Source organism: Lutra lutra, chromosome 4, assembly GCF_902655055.1.
Source record: "Lutra lutra chromosome 4, mLutLut1.2, whole genome shotgun sequence".
NCBI classification, from domain to species: domain Eukaryota; kingdom Metazoa; phylum Chordata; class Mammalia; order Carnivora; family Mustelidae; genus Lutra; species Lutra lutra.
The window spans coordinates 172,323,594-172,348,802 of record NC_062281.1 but is presented as its reverse complement, the minus strand read 5'-3'; the positions used below and the strand labels follow the sequence as shown (position 1 = coordinate 172,348,802).

Genomic DNA, 25,209 nt, shown 5'->3' with positions numbered 1-25,209 from the left:
GAAAATCTGCATGGGTATAGGATGCCTTTATATCAGAAGATAAAGTTCTAGCTTCTCCTTGATGTGGTACAGATGGACAGAAGTAAAGATAATACCAACTGGACTGACAGCTGTGAAGTGTTGTCCTGTTTAGTCACTCTCTTGAGATGGCTGCGGGACTATGGCTTGGCAGTGGAGCAGCTGTTCTGTATGTGGCCCCATACAGCCTTAGGAATCCCTGAGATAGCCCCTGCCCACTCCCCCACCCCACCATCAGAAGGGAAGCTGAGGTTGCAGACAGCCAGGCTGAGTCTCCACTGCCATGAAGGTGGGAGTTGGGACCAGCCAAGGAGCCACTGGGAAACACATTTGGGGTCCAACCAGTGCTTCCAGAAAGCCCATGTGATGCTACCGGCCACAGAGAGCAGAGAATTTTATATAGCACACTATTTACATGTGACCCAGATGGCTGAGCCTGGCTAGGAGTCATTGCCCCAGATAATTTCTGGATGCCAAAGCAAAAAGAAAACTCATGAAGCAAAAGCCTCTCTTTATTATCACCACTGTCCCTGGCTCTTTAACAGATGTGAGTAGAACAAAACTCAAATCTTCCATCCTCCCATCCTCTGGCCTGATATGTGGATTAGGACTCCTTTGATCCCTCACAAACCCATTTCAACTTCCAACCCTGGATGTACACAGACCTCCCTCTCCATGGATAAGCACATAGTAAAATCCCTGGACAAAACACAAGCTACCAAAGTTTTAAGGGTGAAGACCACCTAGAAATCAATGCAAATATTTTTATGTGGAACTACAAAAAAGAACAGGGAAAAAAATCTCAGAAGATTTTCAATTGTGGTTGTCATGATATTAGATCTCATACTGCATCTGTAAAGTCAGAGAGGACAGGTGTGCCAAAGAAAGTTCTGAGATCAATAAAGCCTGCAAAACTGAGAAGCACTAGTACATGGTGGCTGTATTCTGTAGAAATTGAACAAAGAAGTGGAGATTAAATTTGGGAAATTCTTCCAGAATGCACAGGAAAAGGATAAAGAAATGAAAATAATGATAGAAACCAAAAGTGACATGGAAGATAGATCAAAGGAACTCCAATATGCATATATTAAGAATTCTAGAGAGAGAGAGAGAAGACAGGAGAAATGGAAGGAGAAGAAATGGTTTACAGAAGAATATAACTTTTCTAAGCTTAAGAAAGACTTGAGCCTCAGACTAAAATTGTTCTCAAAGTGCCAGATGTAATTAATGAAAAGAGATTTCCACTGCAACATATTCTAATGGGCTTTTAAATTTTAAATATAAAACACAAAAATATAAAAAGGCATCCAGAGAGAAAAGAATGGGTTACCTACAAGGATAAAGAATAAGATTGGAGTCCACTTTTGTGACATTAACTATTGCAATGAAGTGGAACAGTAGCTGCGGTTTTGAAAGAAGCTTGTGACCCATAATTTGGTTTACAATCAAGTTGTCATTTATATGATACATCAAAGGAAAGACGTACTCATACATGCAAGGTGACAGAAAGAACTGCAGTGATGAGGCTGTTAAAAAATAAATGAATGGAATCAAAACCACCATGAGATATCACCTCACACCAGTCAGAATGGCTAAAATTAACAAGTCAGGAAATGACAGATGCTGGCGAGGATGCGGAGAAAGGGGAACCCTCCTACACTGTTGGTGGGAATGCAAGCTGGTGCAACCGCTCTGGAAAACAGCATGGAGGTTCCTCAAAATGTTGAAAATAGAACTACCCTATGACCCAGCAATTGCACTGCTGGGTATTTACCCTAAAGATACAAACGTAGTGATCCGAAGGGGCACGTGCACCCGAATGTTTATAGCAGCAATGTCTACAATAGCCAAACTATGGAAAGAACCTAGATGTCCATCAACAGACGAATGGATAAAGAAGATGTGGTATATATACACAATGGAATACTATGCAGCCATCAAAAGAAATGAAATCTTGCCATTTGCGACGACGTGGATGGAACTAGAGGGTATCATGCTTAGCGAAATAAGTCAATCGGAGAAAGACAACTATCATATGATCTCCCTGATATGAGGGAGAGGAGATGCAACATGGGGGGTTAAGGGGGTAGGAGAAGAGTAAATGAAACAAGATGGGATTGGGAGGGAGACAAACCATAAGTGACTCTTAATCTCACAAAACAAACTGAGGGTTGATGGGGGGAGGGGGGTTGGGAGAGGGGGGGTGGGGTTATGGATATTGGGGAGGGTATGTGCTATGGTGAGTGCTGTGAAGTGTGTAAACCTGGCGATTCGCAGACCTGTACCCCTGGGGATAAAAATATATGTTTATAAAAAATAAAATTAAAAAAAAATAAATAAATGAATGGAAATAGGGAAATCAGAAACTCAGGGATAAAGCCAATAAAGAAAATATAGTTAAATCAAAATAATTATTGTCAATGAGAAAGCAAAACTAAATGTAAATGTAAACACTTGTTCTTGGGGAAGAAGTCCATAATTTACAAATAATTACTAATAACATTAATATGAAAGTCTAAATATATATGAGAAAAACCTTGGAAGTTAGAGATGGGTCAGATATGAATGAAAAACCAAGGAAGCAAAAGTAAAACAGAAGAAACAAAAACCCACAAAGAACAAAACCAGATGACAGGTATCAGACCAAATGTAAAATAAGTAAGTAAACATCCTCTTTAAAGAAAAGAACTCTCAGAGAAAATGAGGAAAGATCTATCAGGTGAGCACAGATACAAAAATGGTTGGAAACAGAAGAAGACAACAAAATATCATAGTTGTAGTGGGATCTTTAAATGCACAACATTCTCAATCACTGAAATATCAAATAGAAAAACGAAATGAAAATTGTTGAGTTGGGTCCTCAAACTTCTCTTCCCCCACTCAATACCCCTTAGGGACCGGGGCACACCACTCCCATCACCTCATCAGTGTTTCTTCGAACAAGGAATAACAGATGATTTGAGAATATTGATATTTAAACCTATGGGTTCTCTCTACCTACCTATTCATCCATCCATCCATCCATCCATGATATCTATTTCTTTCTATCCATTGGTCTTTTACATCTGTATCTGTACCTGTATCTATACCCACATTTATATATACAGGTCCTAAATGTACCTCTCTCTCTGCCTATGTCTATATTTCTATAACTAAACTCATATCTCTATCTTGAAAATCAAGAGATTTTGAAAAAGCATCCTACCCCAAGAGATCCTGACTTACATTCCTGGCTGGGTGTGCGTATGTGGGGTATTAATATCAAAAACTCATTTCATTGAGAACCACTGATAGAATGGAATTGAATAATAAAATTGAGTAAGATTGGTCTAATGGCTATTACAAAGTTAATTTAATCCTAACAATAGCTCTAGGAGGCAGAGGTTTTCCTCTCAGCATTTTACACTGAGGGAACAGCAGCTAGAGTGGTCAAGCTCTGGTCCCTGCAGGCACCTAGCTGGCAGGGGGAGAGCTGAGATTAGGGGCCAGGCAGTGAGTGCTGGGCCTGGGCTCCCAGTCTCTCTGTGGCTTTTCAGTCCTTCAGAGAACACAGTCTCTTCTGAGATACTTAAGGAATTTAAGAAAATGTTTTTGGCTACTGAGTGGACCTCATTTCATCCCCAGAGCAGAAATGGTTCAGGATATAGTCTTTCACCATGTGGCAATAAAACGAGAAATTAACACAAATGTTTAAATGTAACAAGAACAAAACCCAAGTTCCTGGAGAAAAAGAAGAGGCAAGCTTGAATGACTTGGGCAAAAGGAGCAAAACAGGATGACAGAGTATCTAGAAAGTACAGAGGAAGACAATAATACATGTTAATACTCATAGCATGAAGCCTGAACTATGCTTAGAGGGGAGTGTACTGCTATCCATGTGCTCTTCATTACACAGGGAAAGTAACAAACAAAGCTCTTAGTTCAAGGAGTTAGCACAAGAAGAATAGCATAAACTGAAGAAAACAGGAGGAGAGACATTATGAAATAAACCCAGAACTTAATTAATTAAAAAATAAAAAAGTCCACAGAAGAATTGAAAAGTAGAAGCAATAAAAAACACAATGATGGGCAAAGAGGGGCACTAGGAATATAGCCCTTGGTGCATAAAGGCAGGGGTTTATAACTGTGAACACGAAGGAGATCCAACAGCATCAGAGTCTATGATATAACCTATGCTGCTGAATTTAAAATAATTACAAAACGGGCTTTTTACTAAAATATAGAATATCCACATTGATATTGAGGTAATATACTTGAATAGTGCAATAACCATGGAAGAAAATAAAAAAGAAAAAACACTGAAAAGGAAGAGATAAAATAATGAGATGTATTTATTTGCACAAGATATTGCTTCTTGCCTTAAGGGCCTGGGAGAAATCAGTTGGCAGTGTTAGCATTATTACAGAGGGCTCATTGACTTTACAAAATGACTATACCAAAAATACCAGTCTTTTAATATAGTAGCAGAGCCCAGCTAGAATATATAGCAGAAGGAAGAGAAGACCTATTCACAGCAGCAACAAAAACAACAACAAAGCTGCCATGAAATATTTAGGAATGAAGATAACAGAAAAGAAATATGGCTGAAGTGAAAATTAGAGCCCCTTCCCCAAGATTATGAAAGATACATCAATGGAGAGACATGTCATGTTCTTGGAAGGGAAGAGGGGTGGCTGTCATAAAGATGTGAGTTCTACCTCAATGAATCAGTAGGTTTAATGGAAGTTCAATGGGAATTCTGATGTCAATTTTTTCAACTTGACAAGATATTTCTAGGAGTTATTTGGAGACAAAAAGGAACAAGAACAGTCAATAAAAAATTCAAAAGAAAGTGAGTTTGGGGACTTATAGTATCCTATGTTTAAAATGATCATAATATTAAACATTTTCATAATCTTACATTAAACTTTTGGGCACTGACACATAAATAAACAGACACTTAAAGACATGGATAAAAACTCTAGAAACATATCCTTAACTTCATAAAAATGTAATAGATGTAAATCTGGCATTTTGAAAGTTTTGTTAGGAGAACTGATCAACTAAATTTGAAAGAATATGGTTAGATTCTTCATAATAAATAACAAATCAAAATAAATTCCAAAGGTATTAAAGCAAAACAAACTGAAAAGAAGCAAAAGAAAACACAGAATATTTACTTAATCAGCATAAAAGTAAAGGAGAAAACTGTAAAAGAGAATATTGATAGATCTGATATCATGGGAAATGTAAATGGTCTGACATTAAAACACACCCTGAAGAAAATTAAATGGCAAATGACAAACTGTAAGGGAACGCTTTTTATAGCATATAAGGTAGACACGAAGTTTTTATGGTATGTGATATGTATAGCTTGTAATAATATGGAGATCTCCTAAGACAATAAGAAGATAAATGCTAATAGAAAAACCAACAGCAATTTACAATTAAATTCACAGATAAAAAAATGCATGGGCCAATAATTACATTATAAAAAGGATAACCCAACTAGTAATAAAAAAAAGGCAAATTAAGAAACGAGATGCCATTTTCACTTTTCAAACTGATGATGTTTTATTTCCTCAATTAGCTAGTTTTTGTGAGACTAAAACATGCCCTGTAATTCATTGGTGGTGAACAAAGTGGCAAGAACTTTCTAGAGGGATGTCTGACATTTTGGTATATCTCAAAATCTGGGATTTTTGAGAATTCCGTTGAAACAACTGATTGACTAAATTTGAAAGAATATAGTTAGGGTCCCATAAAAAGCCTTAAAAATCACACATACCCTTTAACTTGACAATTCTACTTGTAGATAATCTAAGGTAATTGTCAGAAATGTATTTAAAGACATATGTATAATACAGAGTTACTACTATTCATGAGAGTGAAAAATTAGAAACAATCTCAATGTTCAATAACAGGGAATTCATTACATAAATTTTTTACATAAATTTTAAGTAACTATATGATAGACTATTTTGCATAATTTAAAAATCCTGTTATAGAAGAAAATAATGACAAATGCTCACAATGAACATTTCAATAAAAATATGTATATTGTTATATTCAATAAAATATGCAAAAGATTAAATCTCAGTGTATATAAAGTCTGGGGGGAAATACACTCCATCTTTCAGTGGTTCTTTCTGGGTGGTTTGTATTTTAATTCCCCATACAATAATTTTGTCTTGCCTATAAGTTTTCTACATCGAAAATGCAGTATGCTTACGATTAGAGAAACATCATGGGTCAAGAATAAACCAACAGGGGAATACTAACCACTTGGGGGCAGCGGTGTAGACACAGCTCTGGGTGAGGGTAGCTTCTGAAGCTCCCTTCCATGTTTGGGCTCCTAGGAGCTGACTGTCACATTGTAGAGATAGCACCAGCGCACGATAGAAACAAAGTTGTGTGGTTCCACCTGTGGCCAGGCTTATAGGGCCTGTTTCCCTTCAGCTGGCCCATGATGCCCTCAGCCCACCCCCATCCCCAACGCCAGCTTAGCCCTGGGTACCTGTGTGGGAGCCCGAGAGGGAGCTGAGGAGCCGGGAGTGCTGGCTGTGGCCATCATGCACCTCCACCACGTCGTTGAGGGCTGTGTGGAAGAAGGCGAACTGTCCAAACACCACTGTGGAGGAGACATGGTGTGGAGACGTCAGCATGGAATACTGGCTGCCTTGTTGGGGGCAAGGAACCGGAGGTGTGTGGGGGCTGCAGGCCAGGAGCAGGGAAGCCTTGGAGGAAGTTGTTGGCTCCTGGGGCTAACTGCTTGCTAAGGCTTTCTACTGGCTGATCAGCACACGGGCCAGATGCCAGGCACAGGGTTGTGTGGAGGTGGAGAGGGCCACCTGGCATTCTCCCTCATGGGTCAAGGTAACAGTGAAGACTGAACTCAATGGTCAGGGGTGGTGGAAGTGGTGCTGAGCTAACCCTATTCCTTTCTCAGATGGCAGTGGGCAGCTACTCATGGACATGGAAGGGCTTTTGGCAATGCCCCCTCCCATTTTTCATATGATCTCAGGAACCCTGTATTTTCCTTTATTTTTTCTTCAGAAATCCAGCTGACCAGGGCAGCCCTCGATGCAAGTTTCCCCCCAGTTAAGAGGAATAAGGGTGGTGACTAAGCAACTGCTCCTGGGGAAGGAGCAACTGTCTAAGGAATGGGCAAACATCTTTAGCTCATTTCCCTCTGGCCAAGCCAAGGGAAGAGGCAAAATGGCATTATTTAAGCACCTACTGTGTGCCAGGTACTCACTAGAATGCACACTCTGTGAAAGCAGGAATATTTCCTATCCTGTTCACCTAACTCAGTACCCATTTTCAGGGCTCCAAAATGTGCTCTCCCTCTTGCTCCTCCCTCCAACCCCTATGACTCCTGCTCCTTTCTCTCTTCCCCTGGTTCTTGCCCTCAGATGCACCTGATGAACTGGGAGGCCAGTGCAGGTCTTGCAGAGAGCTGAATTGGAGCTGTGCCTGCTGTGGGGCCACTGACACAGCCCTTCTGGCAGTGACTGGCAGAAAGGAGGTGGCTGAGGAAAGCCCCTGTGATCACTGCCCTTCCTCCAACCAACTCTCTGCATGGAGGTTTCAGCCCAGTGAAACTAACCAGCCTCGAGGTTGGTTCTTTTAAAGGCCTCAGTTCTTTATCATGGGAGGAATCCAAGTACAAACACACCACTTATCGAGGATTGTCCTCTGTGTGGCAGATTGGATTGGACAACTTTTGGGACTTTACTAATGGTGAGCCTGCAGGTCAAAAGCTCCTGCCACTTAAGTATATTGGGGAGCGTGTACCCATGCACCTAAGTGTACAGGCGCTGGGGTGGGAGTGGTCCATGATGGCTGGAGCTGTAGGTCAAGATGAGAGTGGGAGTTTATAGAGGGCAGGGAATATGTCTCGCTCATGTCTGTAGCAGAGTGCATGGATCCTGAGAGATGCTTCACAAATGTTTGGTGACATCAGGACTTGCCCTACACCCACGCCAGTCTATCTCGGGAATCAGTGGCCAGCTCTCTGCAGGTTGCCCCGTCCGTCCCTCTCCTAGATGGTCAGGATGGATCAATGTCCTTTATCCCACCCAACACCAGTCCTGCTTAGAAATAGTTGTTATTCTTCCTATGAAGAGGTGATCCAGGGAGAAAGCATCAAGGTGGGTCACCTGATTGATCTCCCAGGTACAACCAGGCTGGTTGCCTAGAATTTCCTGAATCCTCCAGGGATAGCAGGACTCTTTGATGTCCCCACTGCCAGGTGGCAAGTCTGGCTTCTTTTTGCCTGTGTCTCTTGGAATCTCGAAGTTTTTCTGCTGTCTCAGGACACTGGCCTGCTCCTTGCTTTTCTTGTTGGCCCTACCCATAGTTGCTGGACCAGGTTCCCAGTCTCAGATGGAACACTGGAGCATGGTGGTTCCCAGCTCTGTTCCACTCCTTCCTTCTTCCTGCCCTTTGGCCACCTTCGCCTGGCTTCCCAATCAGCCTGGAACTGCAACCCGTCTATTGAGTCTTAGGCTGTGCTGGCTAGCCTCTGGTGTCCCTGCCTTCCCTCTGTCCTGGCCAGTTTCTCCCTAGCCGTATCCCCTGGTTCTGCTGGCCTCCCCAGGGCCCCTCCTCCCACGTGTGTCAGGAGTGTGCCTACAGTGTATCCTACTTCCACTTCATGGCATCTGCACCCACATGGCCTACATAAGAGACTGTCTTTCCATTCCCATAATGGGAGTACATACAATTGAGAGTGGGATTGGGATATAACTGAGAAGGGCCAGAGGCCTTGGAAGAGGTCCAAAAACATACAAACAGACATGCAACACCTCCATACCATAGTCCTTGGGCACGGTGACAAAATAGAGGCAGATCTGTCCACTGGTGTAGTTCTGGGGGTAGTTGGGAGACAAGACTACTCCATCTGAACCCACATACTGTCCCCCACAGGGTGCTGAAAGAGAAACCAGAGAGGGTCAAGTGACCTTGCAGACCTCTCATCAACAGTTGTCTTCTGTTCTGCCCACCCCTAGCCTGAGCCACTGGTCCTGGTGGGGCTGCCTGAGGGTTGCAGCCACTAGGGTGGAGGAAGGGAGTTCTGAAGACATCCCTGGCTGGCATATGGCCCAAAACCCACCCTGATGCCATCCAAGACCCTCCAGGCCACAAGTCAGATCTTGCCCTCTAACTAGTAATACTTTTATCAATCCCTAGAGGCACAGGGGCCTGGGATTGATCTTCTGCCCCTGGCTGAGGCTTCCCCCAGGCAGTTACTGTCTCATGAGTAGAGAGCTGAAGATCCCAGAGTAGCCCCACTGGGAGCAACATGCAACCCAGCCACCTTCTGTTCCCTTCCATGGTGCCCAGTTCCACAAGGGGTGGCCCCAAGTGCCAGCTCCTCTCTCCTGGGCAAAGGGGCCTCCTTGCTTTCCAACTTGGATAGCCACCAAGCTCCTGAAGTTCTGAGACTCTATCCCATGCCTCTTGCATGGGCCCTGTGGCTGAGCCAGACCCCACTGGCCTCAGTTTTTCACATCCAACCTCTCAGTGACTCCTCCTAGGCTCAGAAACATGTCCAGGTCACCTTTAAACTCCCATCTCCCTCATACCAGCTGGTGGCACGTCTGGGGGCCCCTGTGAGTGGGTGTGGGAACACTGTGATCTGAGAGTGAGGGCATGTTGATAGGGACTGTACAGCTAGTAAAATTACCAGCCTCTCTCATTCACAGTGAACACAAGGGGCCCACTCTGAGGGCCATTTCTCACCTCTCCCTTCCCCCAGCCAATAGCCCCTTTTGCCACTGGCATGCTCTCACTCCTTCCAACCCCTTCCCGTCCCCACTCCGCCACCTGTGCACACTGGTCGGGGGTTGTTCCATGCGGGCTTCCCATCAGGTCCCAGGACACAGCTGAGGGTAGAGGCACCTTCAACCTCATAGCCCCCGTGGCAGTAGTAGGTGATGGAGGAGCCCAGCTTCAGGTCAGACCCCACTCGTGTGCCATTCTTGATGGAACCAGGATCAAAACATGACTCCCGTGGGTTTTCTAGAAAGAAGAAACACACACACACACACACATGCACAGGACTCATTAGTGACCTAAGTCCATGGTGCACCCAAGAAAAGACTCTGACTCGAATTAGCCACAGAGCATATGGAGATTTGGGATTGGTGGTCCTTCCTTTAGGTCTGAAAACTTCTCTAAATCTAGGGTTGGACGTCATCCTGGAGAATGAAATTTTCCTTCTTCTCCCACATTCTTGCCCTGACCCACAAAGGAGCGAGTCACAGCCAAACACTGAGGGCCTTTTGTCATTCCTTGACTCATTCCTCTCAAGAGAAGTTGCCTGCTCTCATATCCATACCTGGGAGGGACTTCTGAGTGCATGGGTACCAATACATAGATTTAGGAAGGAAGTAGGAAATCCCACTTCAAGCCCTCGGCTTTCTAGGGTTAAATAGTTTTCCAGGATCATGCACTGGCGTATTGGGTGCTTGCTAGTTTATTAAAACAGTAGTGCTTTTCCACTTGATTTTCACTGCATATATGTCTTCCCAATTAGGCATTCCATGAGGTGCCTAACAGACCCCTACTCTGCCCCTCTACGCTGGATGAGACTGAACTTGGTGCTGCCTGAGCAGTTGAGTGCACTAGTTGGGAGAAGGGTATCTCTGGAGAAGGGTACTCTGCAGCCTCCCTCACCATTAGCTGGAAATCCTGAGCAGATCCTGGGAGCCAGTGTTCACATGCACCCATTGCTCCTTTTCCTCATCCAAAAGACCGCTTGTCCAAAGACCATTGGTGTCATGGCTGGGCAACGTCAGGACACAGCTGAGGCTGGGCAGGGTGAGGGACATGCCACTGGGTGTCAGGGCTCCATTTGGCTCCTGGAGGCTGCCCTACAGGGAGGTCTGGAGATTGGGGCTCATAAAAAGTTGCCAGCAGCCCTTACAGGAGGACTCAGAAGTTCAAATAGCAGATTTAAGAAGAAAGAGCCAGAATAGAAGGGATCAGAGTTCAGAGATGAATAGCTAAGGAATTTTGCTGAGGCTGTCCTTGTCACTTGGGCATCTTTTAGGCCACCTTTCTGAGGCAGCCACTGCTTGGGGGTGCTGCTCAGCTGCCAGTCAGCTCACTGACTGATGGGATGGGGCTCTGAGAGTCCAGGGTCCTGCCAAGTCCAGCCGCTCTTGACTGGAGCCCTTATGATGGTCCTGCTCTTTGTCTTTGCTGATAGCTAAGGGTACAGTAGTCCCAGATATGCTATTGCATTTAAATTCAGCTGGGACTCAGAAAATGTCCCTCGTCTAGCAGACGACCCCTCAGTGGCTTCGTTATGCACCTTGTGCTGTGTCACCTTTAACCCCTCATCAAATCTGTCTTCTCTCTTTTTAAAAAATATTTTATTTATTTGACAGATAGAGATCACAAGTAGGCAGACAGGCAAGCAGAAAGAGAGGAGGAAGCAGGCTCCCTGCTGAGCAGAGAGCCTGATTCGGGGCTCGATCCTAGGACCCTGAGATCATGACCTGAGCTGAAGGCAGAGGCTTAACCCACTGAGCCACTCAGGTGCCCCAAATCTGTCTTCTCTTGAAGCCCACTGGCTCTGGCCAGAATACAACTGGCCATTGGGTGACCCATCTGAGAGTCACAGAGACACAAGGAACTGTCACCATCATATATTTCATCTGTCCTTTTAACAAGTGACAGCAGGTCAAACCTAATTTGAAGTTCCAAGAAATTAGGTAACTTAGGACTAGGTTGACAGCTGGTAAGGGGATGATGACTAGCTGTAGCCCCCAATATCCATTTCCCCTCTTTGTTCTTAAATAATAGAAACCAGATTTCGTCCAGAGTACCAAGGTACCAGCTAAAATCCATACATTCTGACCTCCAAGCAGCTACATCTGGCCAAAGAGACGCAAACTCAGTTAAGTCAGAGAGTTTCCTGTCCTCCTCAGAGTGTAAGCCCAAATCCTTACAGGCCTACAAGCTCTGCAACTTCTATCCCTAATCCCTACCCCTCTATGATCTTGATCTCAACTCCTATCATCCCTTTGTTAACTTTGCTCCAACCACAGTGGCCTCTGTGCATGGAACATTCCTCCATCCACATGCTCTCACTCTCTCTAATCTCTTTCAGGATTTAATACAGTGTCTTCTTCTCAGAGACACTTCCTTGACCAGCTACTTAAATTTTTGATATTCCTCTCCCCACCACTCTCGGTTACCTTTCTCTGTACTGGCATCAGTACTATCTCATGTACTATATATTTACCCAGTTTTTTTCTATCTCCCTACGAGAGAATGTAGGTTCCATGAAGGAGTTATCCAGTTTTATCTACTGTTCTAGTCTGGTGCCTGGTACATGGTAGGCACTCAATAAATATTTCTTAAATGGATAAATTTGAGACTTCAAGAAAGACTGCTTAAGAGAAAGTGACTCAGCTGAGAGAATGCTCATTGGCCCTTTATTCCTTCTTTCCTCCTTCCCCCAGTCTGAACTCAGACATGATGGCCGGAACTCTAGTCACCATCTTGGATCCTGAGATAGCCATGACAATGGGAGCCATGTCTCAGCATGGTAGGACAGAAAGACAAGAGCAGTGGGGATGGGGGTCACCTCATCATCCCAGGATGACAATCTCTAAATTTCTTTTATGGGAAGGAGAACAAACTTCTACCTCATAGAAGAAGCTGTGATTTTGGGTAACAGCTGGGCATGTCTGTCCCAGAACTTCACACCATCAGAAAGTCCTTTCTTCCCTTCTCTGCATGGCAAAAACTCCTATAATTTTTAATGCCACTGTCTTTTGAACAAGTTTCCTGAACTTTGCCTTCTGTCTGGCAAAATTCTGTTTTTATTTCCTGAATTATATAGCGTGTGTGACATTATCTTGGTAGGTTGGTTAAGTGTATTTCTTCCCAGTGGATTCTGGACTCCTAAAGGACAGGACCATCACCTATTCTCTTCATAACCCTGGCAATTATCACAGTACTTGGTATTAGAACTTGCTCTGTTTGGCACATAATGGATGCTTAACAAATGAATGCTGAATTGATTGGCTGAACACCTCAGGACTTGGCAAATCCACAATCACATCAGCAATTCCAAATACAGACTGTATTTTATAGTTACTCACATGTCAGAGCAAGAAGAGCTCATCATTCCAAACATTATCCCATTAATGAAAATGACAAGGGTAATGATAATGATGATAGCCCCTTACAGAGGATATCACGTTATAATTTTCAAAGTACCTTCCAATCTGTTATCTCATTTGTGCCTCACAAAGGCCTCTGAAGCAGACAGGGCCAGGTGTGTTCCTATTCAGGTTACAGATGAGAAATGTGGTGATCAGAGAGGCTAAATGAGTTTCCCAGGTCATTCAGCTGGGAAGAAGTAGAATTAAGACAAAAATCAGGTCTTTAGTCAGCCAGACCAGAGCTCAGATGTGAATGATAAAACTATAATGACTGAAATGTCATTGGGATAATAATAAATAAAAACCATGCCCTCTAAAACAAGAATAAAAGAATCAGCTTCTTTTTGTCCTAATAGATAAGGAACATTTCTAAACACTGTAATAGCAAGACACTGAAAATAGCAATCCACACACCCAAGCAGTAAGGAACTGGTTAATAAGGCTGGATTACAGCCATTCACTGAAATACAAGCAGGCTTTAAAAAGAATTGCAAAAGTCTTTGAATACAAATGTGGAAAGACGACCAAGATCGATCATTGGACAAAAACCAAAACAAAGTAAAAACAAACCCATATGACATATTAGTACAGATGGTATGATCTCTATTCACATGGAACAGAGATCAGCAAACTACAGCCCACAGTCTCACTGACTGTTTTTTATAAAGTTTTAATAAAGTTTTATTGGAACACAGCCATACCTATTGCCTATGGATGTTTTAGCATCACAAGAGCAGAGTTGAGCAGATGTAACAGAGAGCTCTGGTCTGCCCAGCCTAACTACTGTCTGGTCCCTTACAGAAAAAGTTTGCTAACCCTTGTTCTAGAATTCACACTACCTTTTATTCACATAAAATATCTGGAATGAGATAAAAAATCATTAATAATGGTACTTCAGGGGATGGTAGTAGTGGGAGGTGTTATATTTTTAGAGTACATCTTATGTGCTTCTATATATTGCTTGAATTTTTCCAAAAAACACATGCTACTTTTAAAATAGGCAACCATGAATATATTTCTAATTTGAATTTAAGGAAGAAAGACCCATGGAAGTGGTGGGTGGTGGTAGTGGTGGTAGGGGCAGCAGGTGTGGAAATCTGGTTGTAACTCCTTGGCCCATAATGTTACATCCAAGGGTTTGAAAGAGAAAATAGGTACTGTTTAGTACCTTCTGGTAGAAGCTGACCTGGGCCTTTCCTGAGTTATTTCAGATTCTCTACTGCAGGTTTCAAGCTCTTCTTCTGAACTTTTTCAAACTCCCTCTATCTGCAACACTCCCCAGGCCTGTTCTCACACAGTGGGGTTCTTTTCAACCTTGAGGTCTCTGTTTAAATATCACCCACTGGGCGAGGTCCTCACCTTCACCAACTGCCATTCTATGGTTGACTTCCCATTTCTCTTTCTCATAGCAGCTTTCTCTTTCCTAATATCTGCTTCTAACTCCTTGCTGGTCTACTTACGTACTGTCTATTTCCCTCACTCACCTTGAGGTTACCTTAGGGTGGGGGCCATGACCACTGTGCTCACCACTGCAGCCTCCATATTCAGGATAGGGCATGGCAGGAAGTGGAAGCTCAATAGCATTTGTTGAATGGATGTATGGTCTCTACACTCATGCCTGGATGTCCTAGCCTGTCTCAGAAGGAGGAGGCCACCACACCTGATGGAAGATGACAAGAAAGTCCCCCCCCCCACCCACACACCCATTCTTCTGATGTTTTTGGCTTGGAGAAAGACACTAAGTCTCTCTGGGTCTCATTTTTAGTAATTATATAAAAAACCAGGATCCTCCTCATTTCCTATTTTTTCCTTCCAGCAAAGGGTAAAGCTACCCAGGTAGCTGAATTCAGATGAGAATGCCTCAGAGCATGGTTTTATAGAAGTCCACAAATGACACAGTTGCATTCAGGATCATCTAGAAGACCTGTCTAGAATGACTTAGACACCACAACCACCTTCCAGGTGCAACTGGACAGAGACACCTACAACCTTGCCCATTACTGTCTTCTAAGTAGGTGAACCTCCAAGACTTACAGGTAACAGAAATGTCTATCCATCTGATTGTCCTGAGGATGTGAAGTCCATGGAGGCAGGAACTTTGTTTTTTTCCCCCGCTTTGTTTTCAGCCCCTATAACAGTGTCTGGCATATAGAAGGTGCTAAGTAAATATTTATTGAGTGAACAAAAGAATAAAACTGCATGACTTGCCCTTGGCCCTAATGAAAAATCCTAATTCCATGGCACTGTTCAGAGGATGCTTGCCTGAATCCTGGTCAGTCTTAAGGTTCTTCGGGATTTGGAATTGCGACCTAGACTGGGAAGTGATTCAGGGTCAAAAGTAAGGCCACCATACTTGTCCTAGTAGAAGCAACAAACATGCATCTATAGAGAGAAGAGAATGTAGCAGATGCTCAGGAAAAAGCAGGAAGGAGACCAAGTGGTCCTGGAGATAGAGGTAATCTCAACCTTCGACTCTTCCTTCCTGATTTCAGTCCCTTGGATGTTTATGCTTCCTCCCCTTGAGCTCTTGTCTTTTAAAAAGATGTTCCCTTTTTGTGTTAAGTGAAAGGGAGTTTTTGTTATGTGTACTGTTAAGGTATAGAACCTTTCTTATCTTAAATTATTTTGGCCATTAATTTTCTTATAAGAAAGTTTTGTCTCAAGTTTGTTTGAACATGTTTTGTTTTTTTGTATTTTTATAATAAATTATGAGTGGATCTCTTGATTTGAAACTAAATGACCCCTGAGTCAGCTGCAACCACACTGTTTCTGCTTCCTGCTTGGGAATTCGGCAGGATGTGGGGAAAGGCCCTGGTCTATATGTCTCCAGTCAGAGGAGGGGTTGACCTCAGACCGTGGTCTTCACTGGACTAAGCCCAGCAGAATCTGGCAACATCTCTCTACATCACTCCCCTCATCTCCCAAACCAGGACACTTGAAACCACAGCTCCTGGGAGACCCAGATACTCAACATTCGAGGAGATCCAGGGCTCCTGGACAAGAGACAAGACAGCATTCTGCCTCTGAACATAGGATGGCATCTACCTGGATGAGGCCAATGCTTTTCTTCCTGAGGATCCAGACCTCCCTCAGTGTGCTGGTCCTGATGGGCTGCATCTCAGTGTATGGTGCTCTGTAAACTCACGCAGCATATTTGCCATGGGTCGGAGACATATATAGGACACACACACACACGCCATACATATTCATGCTATAAACATTTCAGACTCAGGTGTGTGCAAAACATCATCTCACACTTTGTATCTTCAGTAAACAGAAAATGTACTGCATTCGACGGGGCTAGCCCCATGAGGAGGATTCCAAACTCTTCTCTCTTCCAAACGAGAGCAGAACACATGAAATATCCATTTCTCAGGAAAGAAGGCAACAGATGGAGAATGTGGATCAATGTGTGTGCCAAGTAGCTCCTGGTGTTGGGCCCTGTGCTGGGGGTTGTGTCTGTTTCCTATCCCACACCAGCTCTTTCACCCAGTGCTCTGTCCTTCTTTGATGAGTGAGGCAGGGATGCTCAGAGAATGTAAAGGGCTTGCTTAAGGTCACACAGTTCATAAGCAATGAAGGCTACCCCATAAAGATATTGAGCATGGTGGGGATATCACTGAGGCCATGGGATCCGGTAGCAGAGTGGACCCATTCCAGGAATCCAGGGATCCTGAGATGGGAAGAAGGAGACCATGGGGGCAAGGCAGAGGATCCCTGGGTCCCATAAAATTGGCTGCCTGACCAGAGGCTAGGGCCATAGCAGTGAGATGACTGATATTAGGGAGTATGCTATCTGAGAAGGAAGGAAGGAAGTCTGCCTCAGGCCTCACTAGGCACCTCCCACCCCAGACAGGCACATTTATCTTGGTGCTTGAACCACAGATGCCAACAAGGTGGCAGAGGGTGCACTGGCTGGCATCCCCTTTCCTCTTCCCTTGTAACCTGCCTCCTTCAGCCACTTGGCTGGCTCAGATGGCTGCCTGGAAGGCCTTACTCCCTGAGGCTGTGTTTTAGAGCTGGGGACCCCTCCAGGTGCAGTCTTGGGCCAACAGGTGGAAGTGGGAAGGCTTCTTTGGGAAAGAGGCCCCGGAAGTGTGGCTCTAGCCTGTGTTTTCAGTGGATGGGACTGGGGAAGAGGTGGCTGCAGCCAGGATGCTGTGAACCCTTGAACTTATTGCATCCAGGGACAATGAGCTGAAGTCCTTTTGTGAAGAAGCTGGAAGGGGTGACTTCTGGGGTGACATTTTGGAATCGCCTCCAGGGAGAAGTCCCCAGCTGGGACAAGCTGGAGGTGGCTAAGGCCAGGGTTAAAAGTCATCACTTGTGGTGATCCAAGTGCCATGCTTGTGTGACCCTTTCTGGTCATTTTCAGCCACTTGAGTTTGGGTGTGACACAGGGTGTTGTTTTGCAAGGCTGCAACAGAATGGCCAGGGGGCAAGGAACTTAGGGTACTTCTGTGCGTGCAATGGAAAGGGTGAACAGTAGGAAAAGTGAAGGTGATAATACAGCAGTGGAGATGGCAGTGGCAGAGAGATGGGTCCTGGGCTGAGTCTAAGTCATGCCTCCCCTAGAATTCCACACTATGTGACCATATTTATTCTGACACCAGTGCATGCAGGAGGGCTTGGGAACAGGAGATTTACTGACAGACAGCAGGGTCTGGAAGAAGAGAGGTTGGCAAAATATCCATTCTCCAGGCCAGCCCCACGAGGAGAGAAGACCACGGCAAGACATTTTCTATTTTGTGCACTAAGTATCTTCTAGAACTTTATCTGACAAAAGAGCAGGCAGTCAGTGATTCTGAGGATCTCGACGTGTTGATGGGTGTGAAGTACTTAGGACCGTGCTGGCAGTGGATGGGTGCTAAGTTAGCTCTTGTTATGATCGGTATTATTTGTGAGTGTATGTGAGACATTCCCAGCAGTTGCCAGAAATATTTAATTAAGGAACCCTTTAAAAGGTTGCTGAGGTCCGACACTATGCAAGTGGGGGCCATGAGCCAGAAACTTTTTAATTTTAACGGGTAATATGACCCCATTTGTCCACACAGGCTGATGAGGCCCGGGTGAACTTGGGTTAGCGCACCAATAACAAAATCAATCATCTCTAGAGTATCTGTAGAGTGTTTAGCACCTACTGGGCATTGTACTCCTACATATAATATGTAGGTATAAAATATTTTTTAATTTTAACCTTCTGCAGCATAATTATTATTACCACCACTTTATAGATGGAGGGACGGGTTCCAAGAGATAATAACTTGCCAAGCGCACAAATCAAGCAAGAAGTGGGGCTAGGATTTGCATGATGGCATCTGGGATAATTAGGGAAGAAGAAAAGGTCACCCAGAGAATAACAGGGTAGAAGCACTCGGAGCAGCTGGGAGCCTGGAGCCTCTCTTACTCTTGCTGTCGGAAAATTACGGAGCACCTGCTATGTGCCAGGTGCCAGACCAAGGGCTCTGAAGCTCAGGGTCACGGATCCTCACGTGTCTGTGAGGCAGGGATCAGCCTACCAGCATTTTGTGATGAGGGAATGGAGGCTTTGAGAGGTTCAGGGGCCTGCCCAAGGCCACATGGCTGCGAAGTAAGAATGTGAGCCCGGGATGCAGTTCACTGGTCATCGAGACTGTGTGTGTCTAGAGGGAGATGTTTATGGGAGCGCGGCTGTACCCATTCCTTCACAGTCTGTCTTGGGCCACTTGAGTGCTGCCGTGGCAGCCCTGGGTGGTGGGGACAGAGGCCGGATGCCTCACAAGCCTAAAGTATGAAGAAACCCGTGCTGAGTCCTGCTTTGACTGCTCTGCTTCAGCTATCGAGGACTGACCCTCACAGGAAAAGGACAGAAGAGGAGCAGGGATGTGGCAATAGAAACAAGGTGTGAGCAGAGTGCCGGCCCCGGCGGTCTCCCAGGCCTGGGGCACATGGGAAGGAAAGACTAGGCCACCTGGAGGGCCACAGGGCTGGGAGGGGCTCTGCTGGTGACCCCGCCCTTGCCCTCCTCGAGGTCCCTCCCCTCCGCCAGGTCTGCCTGGCTCTGCCCTCCCTACGCTAGGGTGTCAGGGTCCTACCTGTGTAGTCGATGGCGAAGCCCGCGCTGCTCACGGACGCATCACTGCGGAAGGCCAGGAAGAGGCTGTTGCTGCTGCTTTCAATGCGGCCGGGAAGCTGAGAGCCATAGAAGCTTCCTATGAGAGGGCTGAGAGAGTCCCGTCCGTCGTAGATATGGAGGAAGTCATAGCCAGGCTCCAAGTTAAAGCTGGGGAACAAAAACATCCCGCCCCCACCCCACTAAGGTCAGAAAAGGCTCTTGCTAGGCCTTAGGCTCAATCGGGGGAGGGGGCCTCCCAGACATCGAGCCCTCCACCCCACTGGCGCCTGGCTCCTGACTCTTCCCAGTGGGAGGGAGAGCCGGAAGCCCCGATGGTCTCCCAGTCAGGCCAGGATCTGGATAAACCAGGCCTGGGGGCAGAGAAGACTGGTCTTCTTCTGGGCACTAAAGCCAATGCCCAGAAAGCTAGAGCTGAAAACCCAACACCCCTCTTTCTGAAAAAAAGTATTTTTAATTGAGATACATTTGACATAGAATATTGTGTAAATTTAAGGTGTGCAACTTGTTGATTGGATACATTTTATCCTGTAATAGGATTGCCATAGTGGTGAAAAGTAGTCCCTCTATCACATCTCACATAGTTATCACTTCTTTATAGTGGTTGGAATAACTAAGATCTAGTCTCTTAGCAAGTTTGAAGATTATAATACAATACTGTTGTCTGAATTCACTACACTCTGCACAAAAGGAAAAACAAGTTACCAATTCTATATACTGAAGAGTCAGCCAGAGCAGGTAAGCTCTCTTATCTGCTTCCACTGGACTTTAGATTGTGTTAGTCTGCACCTCCTTTTCCAAGAGGGAAAGAGTCACCCAGGGGGCCATTCCCAGGTGGGGAGGGGTCTGTTTTCATGAAGAAGCTGGCTCTGTCCCCTCATCTCGGTGCCAGTTCCCAGCTCTTCTCAGATTCTGCTATCACCCCACTCCTGGCACCCACAGGTGTGCCTCTTTCTTAGTTATCTTGACGCTCATGGGGGAAAAAAAAACTGAATAAAGAAATTAGCAAATTGAGTATTAGAGTCCTTGAATATCATCGATCCCACTGGTTTGGCTAGAGTGAAAATGATGGAAAATGCCAAGACCGGCAAGAATGTGGAGCCCCCGGAGCTCTCAGAGCCTGCTGGCAGGATGGTAAAGTTGTTTGGCCCCTTTGGAAAGCTGTTCACCTACTAGATCTGAACATACGCTGGCCCTATGAGGCAGCGACTCCATTCTTAGGTACACATCCAGCAAAGCCATGGATACTGGGTCAAGGGTACAAACATGAAAACAATAGAATGTGAGCTGAGAACAGATCTGGGACGCTAACTTGTTCAGAGCTGAGCCATGTGCTGGCATCCTCGGATACTCCACCTGGCTGGACTAAGAATGGGACAGCAGTTCCACTCTTTAGCTGAGACACATGGCAGAGAGAGGGGGCCGTGACATCTCTAGGACAAAGTGGGTAGGGCTGGCAGGGAGATGGGATGGAGATCTGGGGGAGGGATCTGGTAGGGGAGCCGGATATATACTGGTCTCCTTCCTCCATGGCACCCTCACAATGGGGTCACCTGCTGAGGCATTTCCTAACTGCCTTGTCTATCCCTGTCTTCCTTTAGTCATCACATTTCGTCTGAGTGTGCTCAATGTACCAGGTGCTTGCAAGGTGCTCAGGACACAGGGCTATGTCCGACGCTACGCCTTCAAGATGGTGATGGGGCTGAAGGCAGCGACGGGTACGAAGACAGCAAAGCAAAGTACAAAGTCTGTGTGGGCACATGGGATCATAGCACAAAGTTCCTCGGGGAGGAGGAAATGAGACTTTCATGGAGGCCAAGTTGGTGTCAAGTTTTGGGAAGTGCAGAGACCCCTGATGGTTGGACAAGGAGGGAAAAGGAAGTCTCCATGAAGGAAGCAGCAGAGGCGAGATCACAAGGGCAAAGAATAGTCTTGAAGCTTTGAGCAGCTCAGGCTGGAGCTCAGGGGTTAGGATGGGGTTGGGGGGACTGGGTGGAGAGGGAGGCAGCAGCCAGATTGCTTGGACTGAAAAACCAAAGTTCTGAGTTTATAGGAAGAGGAAGCCACGACAGGACTTTAAAATAAGAGATCCATTTGTTTGTGTATTTGTTTTCAAATAGAGGTATGACTTATACACCATGAAATGATCAGCTCATAAATGTATCACCTATGGGTTTTGACACATGCATAGCAAGACCCAGGCCATTCCCACCATCCCCAAATGCTCCCCTTCCCAGTCAGTCTTCCCCAGAAGCCACTACTGAACAGATTTTTATCACCATTGATTCATTTCGCTCATCCCAAAATTTCATGTAAGTGGGATCCTACATTATGGGCTCTTTTGGGGCCATCTTCTGCTCAGTGTGATATCTTCGAAAGTCAGCCGTGTTGCCTGTATCAGTCGTTCACTCCTTTTTGTGGCTGAGTAGCATATTATTGCAATGTTCCCATGGAAGCTGAGGTGGTTGTTTTAGCATTTTCACATGACAAGATCACCGCTACAGCTAACTCAAGAAGAGGCTGGCATGAGGGGAAGATGGGGGCTGAGGAACCAGTCAGGAGACTATGGGAGTAGTTTGGAGGGTAAGTAGTGAGAGTTTCAACAGCACAGTAGCTCGGACGCTGGAGAAGAGGGGCAGATGTGAGGCTCCAGGCCTTGCTCACTAATGGAAGCAGCAGCTGCATGAAGGTGGCACTCCCCAGGGGTCAGGAGAGAGCTCTTCTGGGGCGGGGGCAAGTCATAGGCTCAGTTTTGTACATGCTGCCTCAGAGGCACTGTCAGTCACCAGACCCCCAACAGCTGGATAGGAGAGCCCGCAGCTCAGAAGGCAGTCTGGGCTGTGGTAGCATGGAGTCCCCTGTTTCTAAGACTGAGGTGAAGCCATCGGAGCAGAGGAGCGGGCCCAGGAAGGGAGTGTGGATACGAAGAGAAAAGGCTCCCGATAGAGCCTGGCCAAGGAAGGCAGGGCATAACAAGGAAGCTGTGAAGTCACAGAAGAAGCGGGAGAACTGGAAGAGAGTAACTTCATGGAAACCAAGGAGAAAAAGCAGGGCAAGGATGGAGGGAGTGATCAAGAGTTACAGTGGGATAAAACATGGGAAGTGCCATTTTGTGTGGCAACCAGGAGTTTGCTCGGGTCTCTGGCAGAAGCCTGCAGGCAGAACCCAAGTATCCGTGGTCTGAGTGTGAACAGCAGGCGAGGACGTAGACACAAGCAGAGATGATTCTTTTGAAGAGTTTGCCTCTAAAGAGATAAAGGAGGCAGTGCGGGAGGCAGGCCAGGAACTGGATGGGGGAGGACCTAAGACAAACCCGAGCCTGTTTGCACACTAGGGAGTGTGAGGAAAGGAGCGAGGCGAGAGCAAAGGGGGAAACACGAGAGGTGGGGGGCGGAAAGGATCCAGCAAGGGTCTGCTTTCTGAATCTCAACATCTTCAGAGGAAAGAAGAAAGAAAGAAAGACAGGAAGGAAGGAGAAAGAAAAAAAGAAAGAAAGAAGGAAAGGAAGAAAAAAAAGAAAAAGAAAGAAAGAGAAAGAAAGAAAGAAGAAAGGAAGAAAGAAAGAAAGAGGAAGGAAGGAAGAAAGAATAATTGCTACTTCAGCAATTATAAGGATTAAATAAGATAATAATGTGTGAAGTCGATGAGCACAGCACAGGGCACACAGGAAACATCCAATAAATGCTAGTTTCCCTCCTTTGGGCTCCCTCATGTGCTCCCAGCAGACCTGTTTGCACTCACCTGGAGACCCTGGTCTAAACCCCCCAGCTGCTCTGAGCCCCTTGTCTCCCACCTGGGGGAAAGGTACATACATGTTAAATACCAGGGCGATGACGTAGTCCGGAGAGACAGTCACTTTCCAGTCACACTCCTTGCCTGGTGGGTAAGGTTCTGGGTAATTTGGCGATAGAATGACTCCTGATGGTCCTGTCAGGTCTCCACCGCAGGGAGCTGGGGAGAGAGGAAGACAAGGGTCAGGCCTGGGTGCTGGGGAGGCAAAGTGGAGGAGGGACTGAATCTGGCAGATCTGAGCGAAAACCTGACTCTAAGGGCCAAGGGGAGGATGGGATGTAATGGGTGCAGAGTTTTACTTCCAAGTGATGGGAAAGTTTTGGAACAGAGGTGGTGGTTGTGTAACATCGAGAATGTACCAAATGCCACTGAATCATTCATTTAAAAAAAAAAAGTGCGTTTTATGTTATGTGAATTTCACCTCAAGAAATTATTAAAATCAAAACCAAACGACCTGGTTCTGCCACTTCCTGGCCATGAGGCCTTAGGGAATTACCCTAACCTCTGTGGACCTCAGCATCCTTTCCCTATTGCAGGAAGAGGTACTATTTCCCTCATGGATGGAACTAAAGATGCTGGAGAGGTCTGTTAAAGCATCTGGAATACAGTAAATAATGATTATTTGGAGGCAGTTGATACTCCTCTTTTAGACATTTGAAATACACGGTCTCCTGCCACTGCCTCCTGTCCAGTTTCCAGGTGAGCTTTGTGGGTGTTGATCCGAGTTCTAGTGTGCTCGCCGTCAGGGGGGTGGAGAATACAGTCACGCTCACCTGCCAAGCGTGGCTAGCCTCCTCCCTGTCAACGCTCTTGGCCTCTGCCTGGAGCTGTAGATTCTTTCCAAGTTTCCAGAAGACCTTGTCTAAGAGAGCGGGGGCACCTCACTTGGATGGAGATACGACAGAGCTCCATACATCCGTGGTGGTTCCCCACCCCATCCCCCTGAGATGATGGGCCTTTTAACAGGTAAGGAGGGGGCAAGTGGCCAGGTGAGGCAGCAGGCAGCTTACCTGGAGCCCACTGGGGCACTTCCCAGATCTACAGTCAGGGTCTCCCCTAGATGGCCGGCTGGGTCACTGCCCTGAAGCAGTAGGGTCTGATGAGATGGGGGCTGGAAAGTGTATGGGGTCATCCAGGAAATATGGTAGAGACTATTAATGGTTTGGTTTGAGAAACCCCACAGGGTGCCACTGGAGGTTGATGTCAAGTACATCAGCTGGGAGCCCACAAGAGTAGGAAAGCCATTTAAGGAGAAGCCAGAAAGTCTGAGACTGGACACAGAGGTGGGAGCCAAGGTTGTGTCCAAGACCCAGCTCAAGAGCAGCCACAGTCTTGCTGCTGAGCTGAGCTTTACAGACGCATGCTGTAGCTTTCGCTCAGGGCAAGCCTTCGAAGGCTCGGTCAACGCCCACAGGGTCTTTTTAAAAAACAGTAGGCTTCAGGCTGGGCCATAAAAGCCCTAATGTGGTTGAACACAGAGCCTGAGAGGTCCCACGAGTAGTGGTTCCCCTCCACCCCCATGGAGAATATATCCCAAGTCCCAACTGGAACAAACACTCAAGGGGGCACTTACTCTACGTCTGACGCGACGCAGAGCATTCTAGATACCTCATCTCACTTCCCTCTCGCAACAACTCAGTGAGCTATGGATTCTTCTTCCTGGTTTAGAACCGAGAAGCCTGGGGCTCAGCGAGTTGAAAGACCCGCCCAGAGCCACTGAGACTCAACCTTCATCCGTCTGCCTCAAAAGGGCAGCCCTTTCACACTCTTCCTTTCTGCTCAGAATCTCCGGTGGCGGGGCAAGGGAGCAGCCCCCTCTGGGAGAGCTTCTCTGAGTAAGGATGGTTCCCTGCATCAGGGCTGCTTTGTGTCTGGCTTGCTTGTCCCCTGTGCCCTCTTGGAGAAGAGGGTTACATGAAGGCGACGTGCTGGAGGCCTGTTCGATCCGGATAAAACCTTGAACTTAGCACAGTAGGACCCATTGTCCCGTGCTCTGAGGGCCCAACCCTAGCAGCTGTCTGATGCAGCCTGGGTGGTCCCAGCTCCCTGGGGACCTTCCTAAAGGGGCACAGTGATGCCTCCGTGAGGGCAAAGGCCACTGGGTGTGAGCTTCCTCTGTGG

General features: G+C 46.1%; 1 protein-coding gene across 1 annotated transcript in view; it reads right to left on the bottom strand.

The window, feature by feature from the left end:
* Positions 1–25,209, bottom strand: part of CSMD2 (CUB and Sushi multiple domains 2) — a 619,562-nt gene that overhangs the window by 119,445 nt on the left and 474,908 nt on the right. The window contains exons 28-32 of the mRNA XM_047727770.1: positions 23,109–23,247; positions 19,259–19,446; positions 9,829–10,023; positions 8,816–8,932; positions 6,515–6,628 (exon numbers count right to left, since the gene is read on the bottom strand). Of these exons, the coding sequence (XP_047583726.1) occupies positions 6,515–6,628; positions 8,816–8,932; positions 9,829–10,023; positions 19,259–19,446; positions 23,109–23,247 (753 nt within the window). The remainder of the gene's footprint in view (positions 1–6,514; positions 6,629–8,815; positions 8,933–9,828; positions 10,024–19,258; positions 19,447–23,108; positions 23,248–25,209) is intronic.